This window comes from Oryctolagus cuniculus, chromosome 4, assembly GCF_964237555.1.
Source record: "Oryctolagus cuniculus chromosome 4, mOryCun1.1, whole genome shotgun sequence".
Lineage (NCBI taxonomy): Eukaryota > Metazoa > Chordata > Mammalia > Lagomorpha > Leporidae > Oryctolagus > Oryctolagus cuniculus.
In genome coordinates, this window is record NC_091435.1 from 78,836,526 (window position 1) to 78,860,406 (window position 23,881).

At 48.2% G+C, this 23,881-nt stretch overlaps 1 protein-coding gene across 1 annotated transcript in view; it reads left to right on the forward strand.

Annotated features, from left to right (window-relative positions):
• Nucleotides 1-320: 320 nt before the first annotated feature.
• The window catches only part of PARP14 (poly(ADP-ribose) polymerase family member 14), a 51,259-nt gene continuing 27,698 nt past the window's right edge, over nt 321-23,881 (forward strand). Inside the window, exons 1-6 of the mRNA XM_017347053.3 lie at nt 321-584; nt 4,855-4,988; nt 7,098-7,131; nt 12,235-12,468; nt 14,668-14,904; nt 20,014-22,241. Of these exons, the coding sequence (XP_017202542.3) occupies nt 398-584; nt 4,855-4,988; nt 7,098-7,131; nt 12,235-12,468; nt 14,668-14,904; nt 20,014-22,241 (3,054 nt within the window). The 5' untranslated portion in view covers nt 321-397. The remainder of the gene's footprint in view (nt 585-4,854; nt 4,989-7,097; nt 7,132-12,234; nt 12,469-14,667; nt 14,905-20,013; nt 22,242-23,881) is intronic.

Sequence of the window (23,881 nt, forward strand, 5' to 3'; positions counted from 1 at the left end):
CCTGAAAGGCCTGCAAAGGTTCTAACAGGGCCCTGGGCCGTTTCATTCTCCTGGACAAGGACGGCTTTGGTCCCAGTGAAACCATCTGATGATGCATGCCCAAGGTCTGGCGACCCAAATCTACTGATTTCAGCTCAGCTTGGGTGGGTGGGGACCTGCTGCGCGCAGGTGGCGGGGTCCCGAGGCCCTAGGGGCGACAGCCAGCCGCGAGGGATTGATCCGCCTTTTCTCCTTGAGGAATCAGGGTGTAACTGGTCCAATCCTGGGGCAGCTGTTGGTAGCTGGAGGCCGAAACTGAACGCCGGGACGGCCTCTGGGAAACGAAAGCGAAACAGACCAAGCTAAGGTCCTGGATTCGCGGCGGGCGCGGCAATCGGGCGCACTAGCGGGGCCGAGGATGGCTGCGCCCCGCGGCTTCCCGCTGCTGGTCCAGGGGTCTTGGGGCCCGGACCCCCCGAAGAACTTGAGCACCAAGCTGCAGATGTACTTCCAGAGCCCGAAGAGATCGGGTGGCGGCGAGTGCGAGGTCTACCAGGAGCCAGGGAGCCCGCTGCGATTTCGGGTGCTCTTCTTCCCGGACGATGGTGAGGGCGCCGGGGACCCCCGGGAGAGAGGCGCGCTCCGGTTTTTCCTCCAGGGGACAGTGGAGAGGATCTGCCTGGCTCGGGCCGCAGCCATAGCGGGAGGTCGTGGCAGGGGGATGGGGAGGCGCATTGGGGGCTCCGCTCTTCCTCCACGCGCTGCGCTTCCAGGCGCTTCCCAGCGCCGCGAGGAGGTGGGGGCGAAGCCGCGCCACGGGAGCCTCCGTCCCCCTGGGATTTCTATCTGGCTTTTCCTGTTGTTCTCACTTGGGGTGGGGGAAGGGAAGGCGTTAAGAAACGCGAGGAGTCTCGGGGGTTCCTCCTGGGTCGTGGAGAATCCTGAGCTCGCCTGGGAGAGGGGCAGAGGCGCTAGCTGAAGTCACACTGTGTGGCCTTGAAACAGCAAGGACCCCCCTGTAACAGCGTCGCCAGTCACACGGGACGCCCCTGCCCTCGGTCCCAAGGCGGCCCTCCGAGTGGCCGCAGGGTGACCGTGGGTAGGGAGTTTGGAGCTTTGGGGGAAAGCGCCCTTGTCACGGGCCAGTGCAGTGGCTCCACCCCACCACTGTCCCTATTGGGAACCGAGGCCAATTACCTGCTTGCTCCCGGCACCCGCTAGCTTTGTAATGGGAAGCTGGTGACCAGCTGCTGCGGGGAGCGCTTCGTCTTCCCCGGGACGAGCTTAGGGACGGCGGTGGTGGGTCAGCCCTGTGGCCGGCTTTGGGGAAGCATTTGGACCAGAGGGGACGCAGGCGCCCCAGGAGGCTACGCCGTCAGAGCCGAGACCCACCCAGAGGGGGAAAGGAAGCAAGAGTAGGGCGTCCGGATGAGGTTGAAGGCAGTGAGTTGAGGGAGGAAGGGCGCAGCAGGGCACCTGCTGGGCTGCGAGCCCTCGGCGCTCTGCGGGCTCCAAGGGTCAATTTCACCATTGCCAAGTGCTGGGGAGAGTCAGGCGTTCCTCCACTGGGTTTCGCTTTTGCTCTAGGAGTTTTCCTTCTTTGATCCCTACTGTCGGTATCTCCGTGGACTTGGCCCTTAGGAACCCTGGGAACCCTCGTTGCTCTCAGGAGCTGCTCTCCAATCGGGGGCACGGACAGCTCCCACCGCAGTCCCCGTGGCGCCGGTTCACCGGGGTCCTTTCAGGGCTCCGCTCCAGGGATTCGGGCCGCGTGATTGTGGGGTGGGGGGCCATCGGTGCGCTACTGAGAGTCTGTGTCTGTTGACTACCCCGAGCGAACAGAAAGGGAGCTGATTCCAGAAAACAGCAATAGCACCCAAACACCAATAGCACAACACGCAATTGGTGATGCTGAAGTGATCCCGTTCCGCCCCTCTACGCAGGCAGGATTTCCACGGGCGGCTGCGCCTTCCTCCTGCACAACTCCCAGCCCGCGGGCCCACCCCCTCCTCCAGTCCCAGGGCGGCCCCAGCGTGGAGGCGTACGTCTCAGCCATCGGTGCAGACGCTCAACGCCGGCAACACGCTGTTGTCAAAGTTCGGAGCGGCTGGAAAACCCCGAGCGAGCGGCAGTTTCGATTTCCTGCTTGAGGGCAGCGCCTGCTCAGTGGCAGGGCTTTGGGAACCCGTCCACTCACAATGACCCTCGCTGGCAGGCCTGGGACATCCGCGCTCCTTCTCCAGCTGACACCGGCACCGCCCACGCCGGGAAGAGGCCGGGACAGGTGCTGACAGCGGTTGTGTCGCAAGAGATTATCTTTATACTCCGCTAATCGCCAGCCCCCTAGCACTTCTCTTCGGAATTAGTGCTGGGGCTAACAGGAAGCAGCATCTCACTTTTACATAGTTCTCTGGATCTCCTGTTTCAACTGTGTGCATTTGCCAAACAGGTCGCACCTCGACTCCCGGCTCCCACTCACTGGCAGCCGCCTTGGAGGAAGGACAGTCCTCTTGTCCTGAAACGCATTCAACCTAGGTGGGGTTGAGGTTGCTGTGGGTGGGGCAGAGGGGGGTGCACATCAGAGTGCTGTTTCCTCCCAGATTCACCTTGGGCTTGGCTGGGGGTCACACTCTGATGTCACCTCCTCCCGCCGTCCTGAGGTGTAGCGTCCCGTGCACGCTACACCTGACCTGTGAGGCTGTCTGAACGCAGGGGAGTAATAAAAGGCACACAGCACGGAAACCTGCGACTACATGGCCGGCCTTGTAAAACTTAGCTCGCTGTTGGTGTCAAGGATCCCACGCAGTCTCCCGTCTCACTCTAGCTCACTGCAGCTTCTCAGGAGCCCATGCCCAGTGTCTGCCTGCCTCCTGGAGAGGAAAGCCGGGTCTGCTCTTCCTTCGAAGGTTGCCCCTGAGTGGGCATCCCTGGAGGCCCCACTTCCGCTGTCTTCTTCCTGGATGAGGGAGATGGGGAAGCTGTCGTGCCCCTTTTCTCAAGGTTCTGATCTGGATCCTTGACTTCCTCCGGGCAACCAGATCAGAAGCCAGAATGGCAACCCAGCATAGGAGCAGAGCCACGCCCATGAACAGCAGGCACTCTCCAAGGTTCCTTTCCCCCTGCTCTCCTTGTACAGATTGCCCACGCAACCACGCCTCCTCCTTTAAACTCCTTCCCTGCTCTGCATCATGTGAGACGCCCTGATTCTCCTTTATCCTCTCTCCCTGCACCTGCTTATCAGTATAACTTATATTTGCATACTTCTTTGGGAGTGTCACAAAGTGCATTCCAAGACCCCACTTTAAGTGAGCAAAGTGAGGATCAAGAAAAGTATGTCCTTTGGGTCATTGTTGTAGTGTAGCAGGTAAAGCCATTGCCTGCAGTGCTGGCACCCCATATGGGAGCCAGTTCAAGTCCCGGCTGCTCTACATCTGATTCAGCTCCCTGCTAATGTGCCTAGGGAAAGCAACAGAAGATGGTCCAAGAGTTTGGGTTCCTATTACCCCTGTGGGAGATCCAGATGAAGCTCCTAGCTCCTGGCTTCAGCCTGGCCCAGCTCTGGCCATTGTGGCCAACTGGGGGAGTGAATCAATGGAAGATCTCTCTCCCTCTCTCTCTATCCCTCTCTCCCTGTAACTCTGCCTTTCAAATAAATAAATAAATAAATCTTTTTTTTTTTTAAGTATGTCCTCATAGTGAACCAGTTTGTGGTGGGGATGGAATTTGAATCCAAGTCTTTGAATTCTTAGGTCCATTGCTCAGTTTTTTTTTTTTTTTTTTTTTTAACTACAGCCCAGCTGCCTGATGTACTAGTTTGCTTGTTCTTCCTCCCTCCCTTCCTCCCTCCCTCCCTTCCTCCCTTCCTCTCTTCCTCCCTCCCTCCCTCCCTCCCTTCCTCCCTTCCTTCCTTCCTTCCTTCCTTCCTTCCTTCCTTCCTTCCTTCCTTCCTTTCTCTCTCTCTCTCTCTCTTTGGTAAAATCTCTCTCAACTTTTCTACCCCCTTTACTCTCAGATGTGAGGCCCTTGTCATCACAGGATGATTGCCTGAAGCAGCTTTCTAACTGGGCTCCTGGTCATTCCGCTTCTGGTCACCTGAGTCACCTTCCTACACCATGGCTTTCACCATGCCCTGCCCTGGCACACAGTCTGCACTGGCTCCCCACAAGGGATGCTTTCATTCGCTCTTGTTCAGCTTTGGGTAGCTGTGCATGTGGCACAGCGCTTAAGATACCACTTGGGATGCAAGTGCATCTCGTATCAGGTGCCTGGTTCCCAGCTCCTTTGTTACTGACCCAGCTTCTTGCCAATGCACACGCTGGGAAGCCACAGGTGATGCCTCAAGTGCTTAGGCCCCTGCCACCTACGTGGGAGACCCAGATGGAATCTCGGGCTCCTAGTTTCAGTCTGGCAGAGCCTCAGATGGTATGAGCATTTGGGAAGTGAACCAGTAGATGGAAGATATCTGTCTGTCTGTCTTTCAAATAAAGTAAAATTTTTCAAAACTCTTGCCAACTTTCTTGAGAGCCTACCTAGTGTCAGGTACCATAATAAGTTTTTTTTTTGTAACATTTGTTCAGTTTAACATGTGTGACACTCATATAAGATAATCTGCATTAGCCTCATTAGTAGACAAGAAGACTGTGGGTTTATGAGTAAGGATCATGCTCAATATTAAAATAATTCACTTAAAAATGGCATCCAAAAGTGTGCCTGCTTGCTGAACTTTTCCCTACACATATCCCGTCTTGAGGAACTGAACAAGCCATTGATTGATGATGATAAAGCATATAAGTAACCATGGGCTAATTTTGTAAGTGAGGATTGCTTATAATTCAACTTTTTTTTTTTTTTTTTTTTTTTTTTTTGACATTTCAGTTCGGCAGAGGGTTCTGGAGAGAGAGAATCATGAGTTGGGATGGGCAGGACAACAACCATTCAAATTAACTGTCTGCTTGCCTGAGGCCTCGGGTAAAGCCCATGGTGTGTTTAAACAGAATACCCCGACAAAGGTAAGAACACTGGAGGAGTGATGAATTGGGCACAGGGTGTTCTCCCTGTGAGAAGCACACCCTGACCTCTTTGCCCCAGGAAAAATAAAGAGGCCTTCAGAAAGGTCATGGACATTGTGTCCATGAAATCATGCATGGGTTTCAGTATTTTTTGCACCAAAATACACTTGCACAAACGTGTTATGACATGTCTGAGTAGGGTCTAGTTGGAGGCACTAATAGCAGGAAGACGTCAGTTTGGAAGAGTCCCTATGAATGAATTCTGCTAAAATAAACAAATTTATGGTGCAGCTTGGGTGGAAGAATAGTGAAAAGCTTAGGGGGACAGCGCCCTGAAGAAATCAGCAGTTTACAAATGAATAACTCATTTTAAGAAGGGACAAGATGATGTTGAAGATGAAGCCACCGAGACAGACCATCCGCATCAACCTGCAAGGAAAAAAAAATCAACCTTGTTTATGCCCTAACTGCACAGGACCCATCATTCACAGCAGAAACAAAGCCCACACCACAGATAGCCCAACTGGTTCAGTTTTCATAATTCTGGCTGGAAAATTAAAGAGGAGCAAACTTTCTGCATGGTGGTGCCATCCCTGCTGCGCCCGGGTCAGCAGCAGAGCTCCCAGCGGAAGCGTTCGACAAGTGGGATCAAGATCCTGAAGCATTTCTTCCAAAACTCACACCAGGAGATGAAGCACAGCATTAGCATTGCCAGCGTGATCCTGCAGATAAAGCACAGTCAGAGCAATGGCTGCAGGGAGGCAGACGTGGTCCAGCCAACGCAGAAGTGGACCAGGGAAGAGCAACGGACATGGCAACCGTGCTTTGCTAGTTGGCTTTCTGGGGATCGAAAGCACAGTAACACCGCCTTACTTTTTTTAAAGATATATTTATTTATTTGAAAGTCAGAGTTACACAGGGAGAGAAGGAGAGGCGGAGAGAGAGGTCTTCCATCTGTTGGTTCACTCCCCAAATGGCCGCAACAGCCGGAACTGTGCTGATCCAAAGCCAGGAGCCAGGAGCTTCTTCTGGGTCTCCCACGTGGGTGCAGGGGCCCAAGGACTTGGGCCATCTTCTACTGCTCTCCCAGGCCATAGCAGAGAGCTGGATCGGAAGTGGAGCAGCCGGGTCTTGAACTGGTGCCTATATGGGATGCCAGCACTTCAGGCCAGGGCATTAACTCGTTGCGCCACAGCGCCGGCCACAACACCGGCTTATTTGGAGAGAGAAAATGAAGCAAAACTTTAGCTGAAAACTCCTGGGAAAGCTTCACCAGAGAGTCCTGTACCACAGCAATGCTCCTACCCATTCCTCTCATCCAACCTGGGCAACTGTGTGAGAGTTTCAGTGAGAATCCTTAGGCACTCACCTTATAGTCTTGATTTGGCTAGTCTGGACTTCTTTGTTTGTTTGTTTGTTTCCTAATCTTAAAAACTCTTTAAAGGGCACCCATTTTTCTGTAGTTAAAAATGTAAAGACAGCACTGGCATGTTAATTTCCCAGGATCTCAGCTCTTTAGGGATGGACTGAATGGCTGGTTTCATCACTCACAAAAGTATCATGAACTTGATGGAGCTTCAGAGGAGAAATGAAGTTTATATTTTATTTTTATCTTTTAATTTCATTTTCCATGAACTTTTTGAAGTTAGTGGGATGAGACAAGAAGTATAGATGAAACTGGAGTGATAAAAGCAGCTTCCTTATGTGGGGGGAGCAAGGGTAGTGATAGGGTTATGTGGAATAATGAAGGAGAAGCCACATTTTGTTTTATTTTAAACACTTTTGCGAAAGTCAAGGTTAGGAGGTTACAATGCTGGTGGTTTATGGTATAACATTTTGGATCTGCTTGTTCTGGCTTTTTCATAAGCTGGAACTTTGTATATTTGTTGTATTTTTTACATCAGTTTGAGGGGATAGCCATCTGTACCACAATTATTGAATGGATATCCCGCTGCATGTGTCCCAGGTGTATTTAAGAGTACTATTGCTGGAGCTTTGTCATGATGGTTCCTATTTACTCTACGTCTCAAAGCTTGTCCCAGGGATATTTTCTTAATGTAAAGAAATTACTTGTAATATATTAATGCTACTTTATTGTTTGGGTTTCAGGTATCCAATGCCAAAGACGCCACCAAAGAACCAGGTAAAGTGACAGTTGAGATGACCTTCACATTCATCGGGTCATTTTGCTTTATTAGAGAAGGCATTCGACAGTCATTGCTATCTGCCTGACTTGTACAGCATAGGGTCTGCTCTGCTCCACCATCTGCAGCCTCTGGGTCAGCTGTGCAGAGAGTGGACACTTGGGGAAACCCCTGAGGGCTTAAAGCTCAAGTCAGGATGGTAACAGCTTTCTCTGGGGACTGGGAGACACCTTGCTATTGAGGGGGTGGCACGCAAGTGCCTGGGAAGTGGTGATGATGGTGATGACTGACCATCAGATCCCACTGGTGCCCAACTGGCCATTGAGAAGCAACAGCATGACATGTCCATGGGTGTCAGGTGCACCTGAGCTGGTTAGCACCGCTGTGTGAGCGCTGGTGTGCAGAGCGCTGTCCACCGGAGCCACAACAGGCAAATGCAAACAAAAGCTTTGAGCGCTGGTGGAGGATACGGATGCAGTGCCCCAGAAGGGGGCGGCTCTTCTGATCCCAACTGCCGCAGGAAATGGTCAGTAACCAAGCAGCTGTTGCACACTCTGCTGCTTATCTGGGTCCCTGGCATGGGCTGGTCGGGCCACTCGGCATAACAAAGCCACTCGTTTTCCTAGTTTAGCATGGTAGAAAGGGAAGGGAATGATGAACTGTGCTGGATGAGCCCAGAGAGACTAAAGTGACACATAGACCCAAATCTTTGGGAAAAGGAATTCCCAAATGGGTAACACTGAAATTGTCTTTTAAGAACACGTGGCTTTCTGAAACTTTCTTTGGCACAAAGAGATTGGCACAAGAGTGAGAGGTCCCTTGATAGCGACATGTGGATTGTTTTCACTTGACACCGATGCACTAAACTATAGCATCCAATGAGCATGGTTTTCTTAAGAGGCTCAAGATCCATGCGAGATCAGGATGCTTTTGTCTTCCTAGAGGGAAGCCTACGTTCCATTCCTCAGGTCTGGAATTGGCTCATCCCGCTCTCCATGTTTGATATTGTGGTCCGCTAAGCCCTTATCTTTTTCTGGGAAAATGCCTTAAGTGCTGTACTCTCAAGCTTCATTTTAGACCAGGAGATAGTTTCACCTTTATGTATTTATGCCTGTACTTTGTTCCTGAACATAAAATCTAATCAGTTCTGTGTTCTTTATGGCTTCCTAGCTTTTTTCTCCCATCTCTGACTTAACTGAGTTGCTAGTGCTGTTTCACATCTGCTTAAAGCTGCAAGTGTATTCTGGGACAGCCATCCAGCTCCTGTCTACCCAGGGGGTTTTCCATTGTCTTGGAGATTTTAGATCCATGTTAACCTGCTTTTACCCGATCCAGGCTCTAAGGACAGTGATCAGCTAGGGAGTTGGGTCGTCATCAACAGATTCCTAAGTTGGCTCCTTGAAGAGATGGAAGAGGAGATCATTCGCTGCGTAGTTTTTCCAAACTGAATCCTGCCTATGACCCTGAGGCTCCAACTCTTGAAATTCATTGGAGTTGGGTAGGCAGTTCTAAACTGCACAAAACACAGAGGGTGGTTGCCTCGCGGGTCCTATAGCTCAGGGATCGGAACGCAGAGGATGCTGCACCAAGAATGAGCACGGCTTGCCTCAGACCCCATGCAGAAAGAGGAAAACTGGGATGCTCACAGGTGTTGATGGGGCCAGCACAGGGGGATGTGGGTGCTGAGCCAGTGTCCTGCTCCAGGCTCAGCTGAGTTGGGCTGGGCCTGAAAAGTGGAAGCCAGCAAATGGGAGGCCCTGGAGAGACAAGAAAGGCTAGATCAGAGGAATATTTGTTACCTGTAGTTGGAAAATTCTGGGACTTCCAAATCCATATTCCCAGTCTGGACTCTCTTCTGAATGCCAGACCTTCCGGCTGACCTCCCCGTTGGGAAGCGTGAGCCAACATGTCTGAAGCTGCCAGTGTCGACTTCCTCCCCAAACCAGTGCCCTTTTTCTTGAAGCACAACCAATCTGCCCATCACCTACTAGAAGTTTCCGATATCTCTCCTCTTTATGCTTTCACAACTATTGGTCTCAGAGACCTGCCAATGCTGTAGTCTTCCTCATCTATCCTTCACCCTAACATCAACTGCAAGATGAAGTTCAAACCACAGTCTGGATCTAGTCTACTTTTCTGTCCTTGATTCTTAGGTCTCAGTGCAAACATGCTCTCTGTGGGTCATGCCCACCACATCTCCATTTCCACACAGCACTCTGCTGCTCCCCCCCCCCCCCCCAACCGTGAGCACCCTTCAGCTCCTGGTCAGCTTCCTCCTCTTCCTGGAGCCTTTCCTTGTCAGCCGGGCCCCTTTCTCTCTTTCTCAGACTCCTAGTTTCAGTGTGGATGCTTTTTACTGTCAATTAACCAAACAATAGTTCATTGTGTTGAAGCTGCTTGTAGACGTGTGGATATAAAACTACATTGCTGGGATTGGCGCTGTGGCGTAGTAGGCTGAGCCTCCACCTGCAGCACTGGCATCCCATATGGGCACCCGGCAGCTCTTCTGATGGAGCTCCCTGCTATGGCCTGGGAAAGGGAAAGCAGTAGAAGATGGCCCAAGTGCTTGGGCCCCTGCACCCATATGAGAGACCCAGAAGAAGCTCCTGGCTCCTGGCGTCAGATTGGCCCAGCCCTGGCCATTGCGGCCACTTGGGGAGTGAACCAGCAGATAGAAGACTTTCTCTCTGTCTCTTTGTCTGTAGCTCTACCTCTCAAATAAGTAAATAAAACCTTTGCATTTCTAGGAAGAATATCATCTTTCAGTTCTCTTAGTCTAATACGCTTTGTTGTTGTAGTTGTTGTTGGAGGGTTAGAGAAAAAGAGTGAGAGACAGAGACAGAGACAGAGACAGAGAGCTATTCCACCCTCTGGTTCATTCCCTAACTATCCCAACAGTCAGTACAAGGCTGAGGCCAGAGTCTGGGGCCAGGAGCCAGGAACTCAATCCAAATGTCACATGTTGGTGGCAGGAACCCAGTTACTTGAGCCATCACTGCTGCCTTCTAGGGTCTGCTTTGGTGGGAAGGTGGAACTGGAAGCTAGAGTCTGGAATCAAACACAGCACTGATGCAGGATGTGGACATCTCATCAGTAGGCTAAACCCCTACCCCCAGTACTCCATTTTTATAATTAAGAGACATGCCTGAGGCCACATGGCTAAGTGGAAGCTGTCAAAGGTTGAACACATACAGCCTCACCCTTAGCCCAGTGCTCATTCAGATTGATCATACCTATCTTATTTAATTCTAACTGATGTCAATATATATGTCCTGAAGGTAGTTTGTATTTGTCCTGAGTGAGTGTGCATGGTGCTCTATCCAGCACCAAACAGGGTAATCTAACTGCTATGTCAAACAAACCCCCACCAACCCCAGCTTGGAAGCAAACACAATCAAATGATAACTTTCAAGTGGAAAATTTATATTGGCCAAGCCTGGACGTGGAATTCATTCCTTTTACCCATATTTCATAAGCCACATGAGTTCTACTATATGAATTAAGGTGTAGGAATTTTGGGGAAATTCTGTCTAGGAAGAAAATAAAATAGATTAGGTGAGCACAAAGCGTGTTCCTCTGCCACAGTAACATTTACAAATGTCACTTCTCTTTCTCAGTTTTCTTGCCTGCCTCTATTAGGCAGGCGTTTAGCCTAGTGGTTAAGATGCTCGTGTCCCACATCACAAGCCTGGATTTAATACCCAGCTCTAACGCCACCACGCAGCCACCTGTTAATGCAGACCCTGGCAGGCAGCTGTGATGGATGAAGCTACCGGGTTCTATTCACTCATGTGGGAGACCTGGACTGAGTCCCTGGCTCCCATCTTCAGCCAGGCCCAATCTGGTCATTGTGAGCATTAGGAGAGTGAATCAGTACATGGGACCCCTCTCCTCCCACTCTTTTCCCTCCCCCCAAACTTCTGCCCCTCAAATAAATAGGTGGTGTTTTGCTGTTTGTTTTTTTTTTTTTTTTAAAGAAAATCTTTAAGTTTCTTATCCAATGTTTTTGTATTCACACATCTCCAAGCATCCAGTGTCTTGAATACAGTAAGGGCTCCCACTGAATAATTGTTCACAAAATTTCTAAAAATTATGTCACACAAAGCATGCTTCAGTGACTAAGCTTAGAGTGAGGCTGACCGTGTGCACGCAGGTAATCACATCCGTCAACAATAAACCGGCTAGGGTGATTGCCGTTCAGTGAGCTTGATGCATATCCATGAGGCTGCTTCAGGAAGCTCCTAGAAAATGGAATTTGAAGATTCTTTTGGTGTAGAACATTTAGAAATTCATGCATATGCGGGGCCTTCAAAAATATCATGAAAATGCATATAATGAAAAACTATTCATGAATTTCAAGTTTTATTGCACCAAAACAAGCTCACCTTTCAATTCCATTTTTGTTTGAACATCTGAAGTTACTCATGCAGCTCTCTGGGCCATTTGCCTTCCTGTGTTTTCCGTAAGCAAGCACTGCAAGTGGCCTTTCTCCCCTTCGGTATACTCTGGGGACATGACAGGTTAGATGTCGCCTGCGTTTGGGTGTCATCACATCTTACTCTCCTCCAGCGACCCTCCAACTCGGCAAACAATTACTGAGCCTCAACCCTATACCACCTGCCAGCAATACAAGGGCGAGCTAACAAACACTTTGCTTTTGAGAATTATGATACAGTGCTTGGACAGAAATACAAGAGGTCTTCAAAGGCTTTGTGAAAAATGTGCATTATGAAAAAAACTATGCATTCATTTCAAGTTTCTTTCCATTAAAAACACCTTACCTCTTCATTCAGTTTTTCCACATGCTTTTTGAAGTACCCTTGTGTTTTTCAAGTCCTATGAAGGATAAGGCAGATTCCTCAGAGACAAGGCAGAGAAAGAGGTAATAAAATTGAACTTATAGTAATAGTAATCAAAGTCAGTTAGGTGCTGCATTTTATGTTTAGGTAGACAAAGCAAAAAGGCTATTAAATATTTGTTTTTATTTAAGTTAGTCAAGAGATTGGGAGAGAAATACGGCATGTTTCAAAATAGCTTATTTTGCAAAGACTATGGTAGATAAATAAAACAACCTGTGTATCTTTTTGTCTCCCTAAAATCAGGTGTTTCAAAAGAACTGGATGCAAAACTCTCTCCTGATGAAAGATCAGAAAAAGTCCCCAAAGAATGTGAAAATATTTCCTCTTCGGTGGCATTTGAAAATCTCCAGGCAAATGTTTCTGAGGTGATGTTAACCTTATTAGTGGAGAATGTAAGTGGCCTGTCCAGTAATGACTTCCAGTTGGAAATAATACGAGATTTTGATGTCGCCGTAGTTACCTTTCTCAAACGCATAGGTAAGATTGAGTGACACTTAATTTGCCAGTCTTCTTTGCACAACAGCTTGAGATTTTTTGGATGCCCACTTAATGGAACAGCTCTGAAAGTTTGACTCTCTAGTAGCTAGTAAGAAAGGACTCCAGATCAACACATTAGATTCTTTGTTATTTTGAAAGAGAATCAATTTACTGTTGAGACCAATGTCTAGTATGCTTAATATTGATTCGATTTGATTGCATAAATTCTGTGTGTGTGTGTGTGTGTGTGTGTGTGTGAGAGAGAGAGAGAGAGAGAGAGAGAAGAGGAAGGGAAGAAGAGGGAGAAGAACACCCAAATTAGCAATCTGAACTCAGCATTTTTGCATATGCATCTCACTGGGAGAAGTAAGTGTTAATCTGTATTATCACACTTGACTTGGAAGATAAATACTAACCACCACTTACATAGTACCCACTAGGGGTCAAGTAGTATGCTAAGCTCTTTACATGACCTAATTGATTTGTTCCTTTACCACCCTTATTTTAACCCTCATGTTACAGGTGGCAAGACAGACACAATGGTGTTAATAAGAGAAGAGCAGGGTGTGAATTTAGGCAGTTTAACTGTAAAGCCTATTTAACCACTGTGCTATACATTTCCTTTGTACTTTCATGGTCATTCCACAGGCAGGGATGAGTAAGTGCCTGTGATACAGAAAGTGAGTCTTCTCCAAGGGCATTACCAGCAGCCTGTGGCCAACCTCTGAGACCTGGAAGAGCCATTTCTGTGTACAGCAAGGCAGTTCTGCCATTTCAGACCCTCCCTGTCCCTTGGCCATGGCTGTGGAGTGATTAATTCAGAGCACAGGTCTTGGGTGAAGTCAGATTTCCAGCTCTGCCATTCAACCAGTGATCCCATGTTGGCCGAGTTACTATCCTTTCTGTGCCTCACTTTCCTCATCAATAAAATGGGTGCTGATAATACCTACCTAACACAATTTCTATAAATATTAAGGGAGGTTATATTTGAAAAGCACTTAACATAGTACCTGAGACAATGATAAGAAGTCAATAAAGACAGCACTTCCCATATTTCGTACGTAGGAGACACTACATAGACTTGCGTTTGCTTACTGATCTAAAGTCTTGAGCACCTGCTATGTGCCAGGCATTGGTTCAGGTGCTTTGGGTACAAAGAGCAATACCTCACAGGTCCTGCTCCTGAGGAACTCACAGTCTGGGGCAGGGAGGAAGTCCACATGCAAGTGAGTGACGCAGGCGCAGGAGGAGAAGCTGCCTGTCTTAGCTGTGAGCAGGCTGCGGGGACTGAGAGGAAAGAGACCCAGACAGGTGCTTTAGCTTTGCTTCTGTGAAGCCTGCACTCCTGCAGTACCAGTGGCCATGTCCGAGATACACTCTGCTGTCTCATGCCACTGCGCTTCCTCTGCCTGGTATGGCTCTTGCCCTTAGCCAACTGATGAACTCCTCTTCATCCTGCAGAACCAGATCAGAGACCTCTTACTCTGGGAAGCCTCGTGGGATTCCCAGTATTATTCTTCCAACCCCGTGTGACCTCACAGAGGCAACCTATTTTCTTTCAAGATGTCTGCCTTCTGTGGATGACCTGGCAAGGACTTGTATTTATCTGAGTCCCCAGACCCTGGCACGGTGCCTGGTACACCACAGGTCCACCATGGACATGGACTAGTTTGCCAGAGATGGCTGAGTCCTGAAGGATGAATAAGACCCAGATTTACGACTGGAGCAGGGTATTCCCAGCATGGGACATTGTATGTACAAAGGCAAAGAGAAAGACTAGGTGGCTTTATTTTTTAATATGGAAAAGAAAATGAATGGCAAGGAATAGTCAAAAATGATGCTTGGAAGTTAGTTTGGAGTCAAATCACTGTAAGCCTGGGTAAGGAGAGGGAATTCATGCCTGTGGTTACTGGGAGCCACTGAAAGGCCCGAGAAAGGGGGGAAATGGGGAGGTGTGTATTGCCGCGGAGTTACTCCGCAGGGTCGGCCGGGGCAGTGACCAGGGCCAGGTGCCCCTCGTGGCGGAAATCCAGGTCAGGCCTTCCTGTGCCCATCGCTGTTCAGAGTTGTTCGTGTCGATGTCTACAGAACGGAGTGCTCAGCTTTCCTCTGCGTCTCCATTACCAGACGGCTTCTTCGATTGAACAGGATCATCATAACGTTCTGTTTTTTGTTTGCTTTTGTTTTGTCTGTGTTTAGATACCAGGGAGTTTGTTGACAATTGCTGCAGGTACCTTTCAGTTAAACAACTTCAGCTTTCTCCGAGACTTCTGGAAGTGACAACAACAATCAGAGTTGAAAACCTGCCACCTGGTGCTGATGAACACAATTTAGGACTTTTCTTTGAGAGCCCTTCGAATGGAGGGGGGAGAGTTGCCAGTGTCGAATGCTTTCCTGAAGAGAGTTCAGCTCTGATTAAATTTTTTGACAGAAAAGGTAATATCTACCACCATCTCTGGCATCAGAGGGGCCATTTTAGCAGATCTTAAGTTATCGGCAAAGTTCCAATGCATTCCATTTTTTATTCATATATTTTGTTGGAAATCGAATTAATAATCCTGAGATATTATGCCTAATGAGGCCAGCAGTTCAAACTTTGGAAAAGCAATGTCAAGGATTTGAAAGATGTAAGATTCTCTCATAAGCCTCTACCTCAAACAGACTGAAAGATACGTCTTTCCTGGGAACTTTTAAACACTGTGTTAAGACAGAGATGCTCTGTGTTATCACCGCACACTTGGTAGACCTTCTCACATCCACTTCAGCAAGGGTGGGTAAAGAAACACTCAGAAACACATAGAGCCCCTGTAAAGCGTCACTCCTTCCCCTCCCACCATCAGTGCTGTCATTCAGAAAGTAAAGGGTTTGGACTCATGTGATCATGGATGCCTTCTGGTTCTGGGTCTGGCTAACATAGGGAAACACTTGCGAGGGATATGTAGACATGGACGGCTGGTTCTACGAGACGTGTGCAAAGGCAGCCTGGAGGTTCCGCCCTGTTCAGAAGTCAAGGCTGAGCAGTAGGAATTAGAGGGGCCAGACTTAGTGAAAGAAGGAACATTGTGCCTGGGATAAACCGCATGTGGCATGACACAGGATTACGTGGCTGCCACCCACTTTAGATGAAATTGTTTCAACAGGGTACTTGGAACAACCTCCCCTTTTCTTAACTCAGCTCTTAGGAATTGGGAAACTGGGGTGAAGATAGGTATAGTTTGAATTAAAAGTGAAATGCAAGACCTAGTGTTCCTCGGGCACAGGCACGATAGAGGAGCTTCTGTTGCCTGTTCAAGTCCTAGGGAGAAAGATACTGAAAAGGTCTACCCTTGGAATTCCCTCCCAGGGGTTTGTGTTTGGCCTGGCGGTCAGGATGCTGGAACGTGTGTCCCACATCGGATGCCTGGGTTTGGATGCAGCTCCAGCTACTGACTGCAGTTTCCTGCTAATCCGGACCCTGGGAGACAGCAGTGATGATTGGAGTACTTGGATCCCTGACACCCACATGGGACACCTGGACTGTGTTTCAGTTCCTGGCTTTGACCCCAGCCCAGCCACAGCCATTGAGGGCATTTGGGAGTGAACCAGTGGTTGGGAGTGTGCACTCTTGTCTTTCTCCATTTGTCTCTCTTCCTAGGAGTAAACTAAATTTTTTTTAAATCACAAAAAAATAAAATGGGTAAATTAAAAAAAAAAGAAATGAAATTCCCAGTTTATGGTGGGAGTTGACAATTTCAGAGCTTGCACACATCTTGAGGGCAGGGGGTCACTGGGTGTGTGCTCACAAAGTCTACATCGCATGTATATGAGTAATAAGTGCTACTTAACTAAGGTGTATTTTGTGTGTTAACCGTGTGGCATACTCTGCGAAGTTTGCTTTCTCCTTGACCTCTTGGCATCATCTATGTGGACTCTACCTCCTCTTTCAGACTAACCATCTCCTGTTCTCCACAATCTGAGATACACTGATTTTCTTTTTCTGTCTCTGGATTCTCCTTGTAAGTTTTTTACATTTTTTTTTTTCATTTGAAAGGCAGAGAGACAGAGGGTGACAGAGACTGAGAGAAAGAGATCTTGAATCCATTGGTTCACTCCCCAAATGCCTGTATCCAGAGCCGGGCCAGGTCAAAGCCAGGAGCCTGGAACTCAATCCTATTTGGTCCCACACGGGTGGCAGGAACCTAAATACTCCAGTGCACATTAGCAAGAAAATGGATCAGGAGTGAAGCAGCTGGGACTTGAACTGGCACTCTGCTATGGGATGCTGGTGTTGCAAATATCGGCTTAACCACTGCACCAAACTCTGGCCTTCTCTTTCTTATAACTTACATTTTCATAACTGCAGTATGTTACAAACATTCACAGACACTGCTTTATGAGTATCTTGATTATTGTAATCTTTGTTTTGCAAATGAAGACACAGAAAGGTGAAATCACTTGCCCAGGATTCCATAACTAGTGAGCGATAGAGCCAGAATTTGAATGTGGGTCGTTGGCCCCATATTCTATACTCTTTAACCTCTCTACTTTCACCAAATCTCCTGTTCACCTATAACATTAATTTTTCTTATTAATATGTCACCATTCATAATGGGTTACCAATAATGAGGCAAACAGAGCTTGAGAAAAACATAATTTGTTTAGCAATATATTGTATTTTATGTGAATTTTTTAAAAGGTGTTAGGCATTTTCTTCAGAAATTATTTGGCTCAACTTCACAAAATCTGATTTACTTCAGAATGCCTGTTGTACGCGAGCACTTTTGTTATGTTTTCGGCCACAGACCCTCAAGTCCTCATAGTGACCCGCACAGTTTGATAGAGTTACTCTTTCTTGACAGAAGGGGCGACAGGAAGAAGACTCTAAGGCACAGGGGACTTCTGTGATGGCTCTTGGGGCAGAGCAACCTGGCTTTGGTGCTTCCTGGGTTTGTGATCTTGTGCAAGTTAGCTCAACACACCAACGGCCTTGTATTCTCATCTGTACAACAGGGCTCACATCACTACTTACGTTAGAGGAGAGCGTGCCGAAGGAACGCCTGCAGAGTGCTTGGCGCGTGGCGGTGCCCAGCACGTGCTAGTGGTCCTGGGCCCTGCCCAGTGGTAGCATGTGTGTGCGTGGTGGGGAGTTAAAGCTGCTCACATTTTTAATCCTTCTATGAGGGATGCTATTTTAGTCCAGTTGCTACTGCAGTTCATTCGAATTTCCTTCCTGCCCATACCCCTGTCCCTGTGGAACTACCAACACAGGATGAGGAGCTTGGAAGAGGAGACAAACACACAGACACACACAGACACACACACACACACAAGAGGCTGTCCAGTAAGAGAGGCAAGAGGGAGATTACAGCAGGAGCAGGAGGAGGTATAGGGTCTGCTAAACTGTGGTCTCTGCGGCCAGACTCCCAAATGACCTTGAGGGTGATTTGGGTCTGATGGGGACAAAGGCGTGAACTTAGGGGTGAGACTTGGCTCAGGTGTTTTACCTGATCTGTAGAATCCAGTTCCGGTTATCCAACCTTTTCTAGCTTCCATTCTGTCATTTGTAAATAAGGATGATACGAGTATCTTTACCTTAATGGGTTGTTGTGGCAATTGATTGAATTAGATGTATGTAAAGCACTTAGAATAGCATCTGACACATAACTACATGAGTTAATGAGTTAAATATATTTAAAGCACTTACAACAGCATCGACCCATAAACTATAGATGCTATTCTTACGTTTCTCCTCTTAGAGGTATTGATGGACTCTAACCTACTTGTAGAACCTGAAGTTGTGGAACTGTACAAGGAGCAGATATCACAATGCTTGGATGAACTTCACTCTAAGCACAAAATATTCCTTTTTTTCCATTTTTAAAGTTTACAATATAGTCAAGGGCTTGATGTGCTACTAAATTAAAAGTTCACTAAATAAAAAGTGAACACAGCTCAGCAGGAATATGGGGAAGCACTATGAACAGTAATCAAATGGAAATATGTCACTTTCACTCATCTACCGTAAGTTTCAAAGTAATCACAGATCATTAAAGCTAGAGTAGTATATCATTTGTAACAATGTGTCTGACAAAGATTTAAAACAACAAAATATTGTTTGCACTGGAGCAAACATGATTCCCATGATTATGACTGAATTCCTAATATTTCTTCTTGTGCTGGTGATCTGTGATAGCAAAAAAAAAACCAAAAAAACAAAAAAACAACGGAAAATAGAATTTAATTAATAGGATTTTAACATAGAGTGTGTGTGTTTTTTTTTTTTTTTTTTTTTTGACAGGCAGAGTGGACAGGGAGAGAGAGAGAGACAGAGAGAAAGGTCTTCCTTTGCCGTTGGTTCACCCTCCAATGGCCGCCATGGCCGGTGCGCTGTGGCTGGTGCACCACACTGATCCAAAGGCAGGAGCCAGGTGCTTCTCCTGGTCTCCCATGGGGTGCAGGGCCCAAGCACTTGGGCCAACCTCCACTGCACTCCCGGGCCACAGCAGAGAGCTGGCCTGGAAGAGGGGCAACCGGGGCAGAATCCAGCGCCCCGACCGGGACTAGAACCCGGTGTGCCGGCGCCGCAAGGCGGAGGATTAGCCTATTGAGCTGCGGCGCCGGCCAAATGTTCTTGACTATAAAGTAATTATTCAATCCAATGAGGAATACCTGTGCACTGTTAATACAGGGTTCTTCAAAGGTTCATGGGAAATGTGCATTAGCTCTTAATTCCATTTCCGGCAAACTTGAAAAATTTACTTAGTTTGCATTTGATTTAGAGATGGAGAGAGATAAAGATTGAGAGAGCTGACATCTGCTGGTTCATTCTCTCAATGGGCCCTAGCCAAAGCTAGGAGCCAGGAACTCAATCCAGGTCTCTCATGTGGATGACAGTGACACAAGTACTTAAAGCAACACCTCTGCCTCCCAGGGCCCACATGAGTAGCAAGCTGGAATTGGAGCTGGGAATGGAGCTGAGACTCAATCCCTGGACTATGATATAGCACACGGGCATCTTGACTGCTGGGCCACACCCCATCCCTCCGTGAATTTTTTCTAAAATAAAATTTATTTATTTATTTGAAAGGCACTTTACAGAGAGAAAGACGGAGAGAGAAAGAGAGAGAGAGAAGAGAATATTTCATCCACTGGTTCATGGCCTCAATAGCCTGGAAGCCAGGAGCCAGGAGCTTCTTCCGGGTCTCCCACGTGGGTGCAGGGGCCCAAACACTTGGACCATCTTCTACTGCTTTCCCAGGCCATAGCAGAGAGCTGGATCGGAAGTGCAGCAGCCGGGACTCGAACCATGGGGATGCAAGAGCTTCAGGTGGCGGCTTTACCCATTACGCCACAGCGCCCATCCCCCTCCATGAACTTTTTAAAATATCTTCGTATATATCAATTTATGTTGTGCGTTTTGAAAGTTGTGCTGCTTATTAATAATATATCATCATTCTAAAGTTCTACAAAGATGAGGATTATTTTTTTCTCTAGAATAGAAACGTTTTGTTTTCATTTGAAACATATCCTATTGGAACTACTTTATCTTTATTTTTCTCTTTTCAGTGTTAGATACCATCATGACCAAGCAACTTGCCTTCAACAAAATGCCACTGTCTGTGTTCCCATACTATCCCTCCCTGGGCACAGCCTTGTACGGAAAGGAGAAGCCTCTGATCAAGCTTCCGGCGTCGTTCGGAGAGGCACTGGATCTTCCGTTATGGAAGTTTTTTCAGAAAAACAGACACCTGATGGAGGAGATCAATGACAAGATGAGACATTGCCACTGTGAGCTCACATGGTCCCAACTCGATGGTAAAGTCGTCATCCGGCCTGCGGCCACCTTGGTCCAGCAAGGGAGGTGGAGGATCAAGAACTGGCAGAGAGACGCTTCCATAGAACTCTCTGCCATCAGGATGAAATACAAAGTTACCGCGTTTAACGTGGAGCCGCGAGTGTGGGACGCCATCAGCAATGACTTGGAAGAGGGTAAGATTTTGATTGAGTTTGATCCAGTGACACAAACTGTTACCTTAGCAGGGAAATCGGAGGATGTCCAAAACATTGAGCCACAAATCAAGGGATTAATAGAAACTACCATTCAGAAAATTAAAAGGGAAGAACAAAGCGTGGAGGAGACGTTGGCCGTTTCTCCAGGAGATTATCTTCTCCTGTGTCACAGTGGTGAGCTGGAGCGTGTCCACTCGGGCTGCTCAGAGCTAAGTATGCATTACAGCCTTGTCAACCAGCACTTGAGCTTTACAGGACTCCGCGAAGACGTGTATAAAGCCAAGTGTGAAATCCAGGAAAAAGTTCACTCCATGGTTCATAGAAACATTCAAGTTCCTTCTGAGATCTTGTGGTTTTTGCAACAGGTGGACTATAAAGAATTCTCTGAGTCTCTCTTTGTAGCCCAGAACATTCTTACCATTTATAAGCTCGAGGGGACAACTGTTCTCTTAACCAGCTATTCTTCTGAAGTCCAGTCGGAAGCTGAAAAGCGAATGCTCAGTGCCTTGACTTACAAGTGCCTTGACGTCGAGAACCAGGAAGTCCTCAAAGACAAACAATGGCAAGGGCTCACTACCAAGTTGCACAAGAAACATAACTCCTCCTCCAAAACCGTCATCATCAAGGAGTTCATGATGGAAACCCCAGCCAGGGTCATCATTACAGGCTGTGTGAAAGAAGTAAATGATGTCTACAGCTTGCTTTTGGGCTTCCTGGAAAAACACATGAAAATAGAGAGACTGGTCGAAATAAAGCATTCCTTGGTTATTGACTATATGAAAGCAGAAAAGAAGCAATTCTGGTCCAAATTTAAGAAGGCAAACACACAAGTCATTTTCAAACCCCAGGATAAGAAAAACGGCATTTTGCTAGTTGGCCCGAAAGCCGAAGTGCTGGAGGGGGTGACAGCTTGTCAGCAGTTCCGGGATGCCATCTGTGTTGAAAGCATCCGTATTGATAAGCCAGGAGCCAGACAGTTCTTCCAGGACAAGTCACGGTATTACAAAAGTGAGATCAGACGGTTGTTTAGTTGTTTCATTGAATTGCAAAAGGATGAAGCCAAGGACGGAGGCAGCAAGTGCTACTCCCGGACAGACCTGGCCTCTGGAATCACCCTGATCGTGCAGCAGGGCGACCTGTCGCACTTTCCTGTGGACGTGGTGGTGAACGCCACAAACGAGGACCTGCAGCATTTCGGTGGCCTTGCTGCCGCTCTCTCTAAAGCGGCTGGCCCTGAGCTCCAAGCAGACTGTGACCAGATAGTAAAGAAACTGGGCAAGCTGTCACCTGGCAATGCCACCATCTCCAAGGCAGGGAAGCTGCCCTACCACCACGTCATCCATGCAGTTGGGCCCCGGTGGGAGGCAGGAGAGGACTCAAGGTGTGTGCACCTGTTAAAGAGAGCCGTGAAAGCAAGTCTGCTCTTAGCCGAAAGACATAAATACCAATCCATAGCTCTCCCAGCTATTAGCTCCGGAGTCTTTGGCTTTCCCATAAAACAGTGCACAGAGACCATCGTTTCAGCCATCAAGGAAGACTTCCAATCGAAACGGGCCGGAGGCACCTTGAAGGAGATTTACCTGGTGGATGTCTCTGAGAAGACCGTGGAGGCCTTTGCGGCAGCTGTCAGAGCTCTGCTGACAGATCCGCACCCAGGCCCGGCTTCCCTGCCCAGTCTACCCCCCGTAGTCCAGCCTGAGAAAACATCACAGAAACAGCCCACGCTGGTGGGCCCGGGGGGCCTGAAGCTCCTGATGGTGAGAGGAGATGCGCAGAGTGCCATGGTGAGTGTCCCTGCTTCCAGAGCACCACGGGGTGCTGTGACACCACACTGACAGCCAAAGGAAGACAAGGGTCAAGGGGGGGATCCCACGGCCTCCCTCCCTGCCTTCCAACAGGTTTCCATCCATGCCTGAGCTACTTACCAAGTCCCTAGGCAGGGACTGATTGTAAGAACTGCAGGTGTCCACAATGCCCCTCCTGACAGCGTTCTTGTAGCCTGCTCTCCGTCCTTTCTTAGTGCCCTTACACCTGTCAAATTTTGGCAGATCCGAGGTTGGAGACCTTGGGGGCCAGAGGCTGAGGGACCAGCAGCACCAACCCCAGTAAGGAAATGTGGGGACTGGAGAGGAGAAGTGGATCTCACTGGTGGGGGAGATGAATGCATTTCTAAAAGAGAGTTCACACCCTTTCCAGTAAGGCTCTAACTAATCAGAACACCAGCCATCTTATCGGGGTCTGGATGCCTCCTTGGGAGTCCTGGGGCAGAGGTTGAGGGAGGTGGTAAGTGCTGGGAGTGTTGTGAGAGGGGCAAGGCAGCACCCGTGTGTATTTACCAATCAACAAGCAGACCCCATGTTTCTGAATTGCAACTGATATGACCACAGTTGTGTCTTCCAGTGAGTGGGTGAGTGTTCGCCCCAGCCTTCTGCTGCGGGCCTCGGAGGGGAGGGAGCCTGGGGCACAGAGTGGGGTGACGCCCTCCCCGCCCCTCTCACCTCACCGCTGCTGGGTTCTTTTTCACTGTGCAGTTTTTAAAGAAAGACTTATTAGTGCAGTATACTTGAAGGAGAAGGAGCTTCGCAATTCCACCAACATTTGCATCCAGCCTGAATGCTTTGTTCGAAAGGCCAAAGTCCTAAATCCCCAGCACAGGGTGTCACTTGTCCTCATTCTCTTCAAAGAAAGCACAGTTGGATGTGATTTACATTGTATTAGATGAAAGGAATTAGATTTTGTAAAGCTGCCGAATGTTTTGCTTTGAATGGTTTCACCGGGAAAAGTATCCCTGAGGATCGCTCCAGTGTGCAAGGACATATGGTAAAAGGTGACGCAGCTGAGACTGTTTTAACTTGAATTTATTCCCTGTTTTAGCAATTCCTACAGCACAACTATCATGAGAAAGGTGAAAATTGTTTAATAGTCACAATCATTCTCCTTTATGTTTAAGCAGTTTTATTTATTTAATTTTTTTGGCAGGTAGAGTTATAGACAGTGAGAGAGAGAGACAGAGAGAAAGGTCTTCCTTCCGTTGGTTCACCTCCCAAATGGCCACTACGGCCGGCGCTGCGAAGGAACCAGGTGCTTCCTCCTGGTCTCCTATGCAGGTGCAGGGGCCCAAGCACTTGAGCCATCCTCCTCTGCCCCCCCGGGCCACAGCAGAGAGCTGGACTGGAAGAGGGGCAAGCGGGACTAGAACCCGGCGCCCACGTGGGATGCCGGCGCCGCAGACGGAGGATTAACCAACTGAGCCACAGCACCGGCCCTAAGCAGCTTTATTGAGATGGATTCATATGCCACACCCACTACGATGTCCAATTCAGTGGCTTTTCATGTATTCACAGAGGTGTGCAACCAGCACCACCATCTACTTCTGGAACATTTTTGTTACTCCAAAAAGAAGCCCAGGGCCCACTAGTAGTCA